The sequence below is a fragment of the Rhea americana genome, unplaced genomic scaffold (assembly GCF_003343005.1).
Source record: "Rhea americana isolate MKP2758 unplaced genomic scaffold, rheAme1 scaffold_565, whole genome shotgun sequence".
Classification (NCBI taxonomy): domain Eukaryota; kingdom Metazoa; phylum Chordata; class Aves; order Rheiformes; family Rheidae; genus Rhea; species Rhea americana.
In genome coordinates this window covers 30,618-34,676 of record NW_028186718.1, presented here as the reverse complement: position 1 = coordinate 34,676, position 4,059 = coordinate 30,618, and the positions used below count along the sequence as shown (strand labels likewise).

The 4,059-nt window shown below is 70.5% G+C and overlaps 1 protein-coding gene across 1 annotated transcript; it reads left to right on the top strand.

Annotated features, from left to right (window-relative positions):
- SPIRE2 (spire type actin nucleation factor 2) lies at positions 1-3,966 on the top strand. Its single transcript, XM_085318953.1, has 11 exons — positions 1-144; positions 227-313; positions 400-523; positions 601-770; positions 856-1,018; positions 1,591-1,733; positions 2,234-2,368; positions 2,446-2,513; positions 3,356-3,383; positions 3,479-3,594; positions 3,678-3,966. Exons 1-11 carry the CDS (start codon positions 1-3, stop codon positions 3,871-3,873), a joined length of 1,374 nt encoding a protein of 457 aa, XP_085175079.1. The 3' UTR covers positions 3,874-3,966.
- The last annotated feature ends 93 nt before the right edge of the window (positions 3,967-4,059 follow it).

The following is a 4,059-nucleotide window of genomic DNA, read 5'->3' as shown; positions in this document are numbered from 1 at the left end:
ATGCGGGAGCTGCGGCACGGCGTGAAGCTGAAGAAGGTGCAGGAGAAGCAGTTCAACCCGCTGCCCACCGAGTACCAGCTCACCCCCTTCGAGATGCTCATGCAGGACATCCGGGCGCGCAACTACAAGCTGCGCAAAGTCATGGTGAGCGCGGCGGGGACGCGCCGCCGCCCCGGCATCCCCGCCGGCGCTGAGGGCCGGCGCCGACTGTCTGCCCCGCTCCCAGGTGGACGGAGACATCCCGCCGCGGGTGAAGAAGGACGCCCACGAGCTCATCCTGGACTTCATCCGCTCGCGGCCGCCGCTGAAGCAGGTGAGCGAGGGCGCCGTGGCGGCGGGCGGCCCCGGGCCGGGCGCGCGCCGGGGCTCTGCAGCGAGCGGGCGCTCGGTGTCGCGCAGGCGGCGGAGCGGCGCCTGCGGCCCTTGCCGCACAAGCAGAGGACGCTTCACGAGAAGATTTTGGAGGAGATCAAGCAGGAGAGGAAGCTCCGGCCCGTGGAGACGCAGAACCGCAGCCGGAAAGGTAACGGCGCGGCRGCGCCCGTGCCCGGCTCCCGGGGCGGCAGCGGCGGCGGCTGAGCTCCGGCCCCGCGTCCGCAGGCTACAGCTCCCTGCCCTGCATCCCGCACGCCTGCTCCGGCGACGCCACCTCCAGCTCCTGCATCAACCTCTCCGCGCCGGAGGCGAGCGCCCCGCCGCCGCGGCCCCGGCCCCGCGTCCTGCTCAAGGCGCCCACGCTGGCCGAGATGGAGGAGATGAACATCTCGGAGGCGAGAGCGGCTCCGGGAAGGGGAGGGAGGAGGACGGGGGGGCAGCAGGAGGTGCCCGGCGTGACGCCGAGCCCTGGCCGTGCAGGAGGAGGACTCTCCGGGCACGGAGCCCGGCTCGGCGCTCTCCTTGAAGCGGGACCGGTCCTTCTCGGAGCAGGATCTGGCCCAGTTCCAGAGCGAGCTGAGCGGTGGCCAGGATGTGTCCCAGGCGCCAGGGCCRCTGGAGCCCGAGCCCCGGCCCCGCTCAGGTACCCGCGCACCGGGCTGGCACGGGGAGCGAGGGCAGGACCCCCAGGCACCCCGGCCCCCTCGCGACATGGGGAGCAGCCCCCGACCCAGCACGAGCCGGGGCTGAGCCCCGCTGGGACACAGAGCCCCGAACCCTGAGCTGTGACGTGGAGTCCGAGCTGGGACCCAGTGCCTCCAGTGGGGACCTGGGACAAGATGCTGCGAGGTGGGACCTGGGACRTGATGCCTCTAGTTGGGATATGGGACAAGAAGCTCTTAGCTGGGACATGGGACACGGTGCCTCTGGCCGGGACGTGGGACACAGCTCCTTGAGCTGGGATGTGGGACACGATGCCGTGAGGTGGGACCTGGGACATGATGCCTCTAGTTGGGACTTGTATGCCGGCTGGCAGGCGATGGCCCGACCCCCCCACGCGAAACGTGCTGCCGCCAGCCCCGTCCTTTGCCGTGCGCCCTCCCYGCCAGGACCGTCCCGGCCTCGCCACAGCCCCCCGTCCCCGTGATGCCCCTGTCCCCAYGCCGGCAGCCCCACGCCGGAGGGTCACGCTCCGCGGTGCGCCCTTCCCTGCAGGCTCGGTGCCAGCTAGTTACCACTCGGTGCCGTACGGTGCCGCGCCGCTGCCGTCGCCCCGCGGTGCCCTCGGCTGCCTGGAGGAGAGGCCGGAGGACGGATCCGGCACTGCTCCCGGCAGCGGCTCCAAGCACCACTGGCTGGTGAGTGCCGGGGGCAGCAGGATGCGGCTGCTGTGCAGGGCAGGTCCCAGGGATGCTCTGCCCACGCGTGTCCCAGGGATGCTCTGCCCTCGCGTGTCCCGGGGATGCTCTGCCCACACATGTCCCAGGGATGCTCTGCCCTCGCGTGTCCCAGGGATGCTCTGCCCACACGTGTCCCGGGGATGCTCTGCCCTCGCGTGTCCCGGAGATGCTCTGCCCTCGTGTGTCCCAGGGATGCTCTGCCCTCATGTGTCCCGGGGATGCTCTGCCCACACATGTCCCAGGGATGCTCTGCCCTCACGTGTCCCGGGGATGCTCTGCCCACGCGTGTCCCTGGGATGCTCTGCCCTCGTGTGTCCCGGGGATGCTCTGCCCACGCGTGTCCCGGGGATGCTCTGCCCTCGTGTGTCCTGGTGACACGTGTGTCCGAGGAGCGGCGGGGCTGTAGCCGGCGCCGGGCGCTGGGGCAGGCCGGGCTCACGGCCGCTCTCCGCGCACAGGAGTTCAGCCACCCCGTGGAGAGCCTGGCCCTCACCGTGGAGGAGATGATCAATGTGCGCCGGGTGCTGGTCAAGGCCGAGATGGAGAAGTTCCTGCAGAGCAAGGAGCTGTACAACAGCCTGAAAAAAGGGAAGGTGGGAGCGGGGCGCGGGGGCTGAGCCCGCCGCGCCGCCGTGCCCGCCCGCCGCTCACCCGGCCCCTCTCCCCGCAGGTCTGCTGCTGCTGCAGGGCCAAGTTCCCCCTCTTCTCCTGGCCCGCGTCCTGCCTCTTCTGCAAGCGGTGAGCACCCGGCTGCYCCGTGCCGCACTGTGCCACGCTGCGCTGCACATGCCAGGCCACGCTGCRCAGTGCCATATTAAGCCATGCCGTGCCGTGCCACACCGAGGTGTGCTGCACGGTGCCCTGCCATGCCGTGCCGTGCTGTGCCACACTGGTGTGCTGCACGTTGCCCTGCCATGCCGTGCTGCACTGTGCTGCACGGTGCTGCACCATGCCGTGCCGCACAGTGCTGTGCCATGCCGTGCCATGCTGCACGGTGCCGTACCATGCCATGCCATGCTGCACCATGCTGTGCTGCACGGTGCTGCACCATGCCGTGCCGCGCTGCACCATGCCGTGCCGCACAGTGCTGTGCCATGCCATGCCATGCTGCACGGTGCTCTACCATGCCATGCCGTGCTGCACTGTGCTGCACGGTGCTGCACTATGCCGTGCCGCGCTGCACCATGCCATGCTGCACAGTGCTGTACCATGCCGTGCCATGCTGCACGGTGCTGTACCATGCCATGCCGTGCTGCACGGTGCCGTACCATGCCGTGCCATGCTGCACCGTGCTGTGCTGCACGGTGCTGTACCATGCTGTGCCGTGCTGCACCATGCCGTGCTGCACGGTGCTGTACCATGCTGTGCCGTGCTGCACCATGCTGTGCTGCACGGTGCTGCACCATGCTGTGCTGTGCTGCACCATGCCGTGCTGCACCATGTCGTGCCATGCTGCACCATGCTGTGCTGCACGGTGCTGTACCATGCCGTGCCGCGCTGCATCGCATGGCAGGGCTGGGCGGGGGCCAGCGGGGTGCCCACACGCAGCTCTGCTCACCAGCCTCTCTCTGTGCCCCCAGGTCCGTCTGCACCTCCTGCAGCCTCAAGGTAAGGGACAGCTGGTGCCGGGGCACGGGCGATGCCGGGCCGGGGACGTGGGAGGGCTGCGCCGCCGTGCTGACGCCCGCCCGCCTGCCCGGCAGGTGAAGATGCCTTCCAAGAAGCTGGCTCACATCCCCGTGTACGCGCTGGGCTTCGAGAGCCTCCCGGGCTCGCTGGGCGCCAGAGCCCTGCCGGCGCGGCGCAGAGACGCCTTCCAGTGAGTGCCGGGCCCCGGTGCCGCGCCGTGCCGCGCCGTGCCATGCCGTGCCACGGGGCTAACGGCGTGGCCTGTGCCCGCAGCTCGCTGCCCGGCGCCGGCGGGCGCCGCGTCGAGGATGAGTTCCCGCACATGTATGCGCAGGGCGCCGTGCTGCGCGACGTCTGCAGCGACTGCACCAGCTTCGTGGCCGACGTCGTCGCCTCCAGCCGCCGCAGCGTGGCCGCGCTCCACGCCGCGCCGCCCCGCGCCCACCGCGGCGCCTCCTGGCACCTGTGAGGCCAYGCGCCGGCCCCCGCCTGTACATATGTACATAGGACACAAGGACCACCTCCATATTTATATACCTGCGGCCGCGGCCCCCCGTGCTGCCTTCCCCGGGAATAAACRGCTTCGGGCTGCACCGAGGGGCTGTTGCTGCACCATGCTCTGCTGGGGCAATGCCCATGCGCCATGAACCCCCCC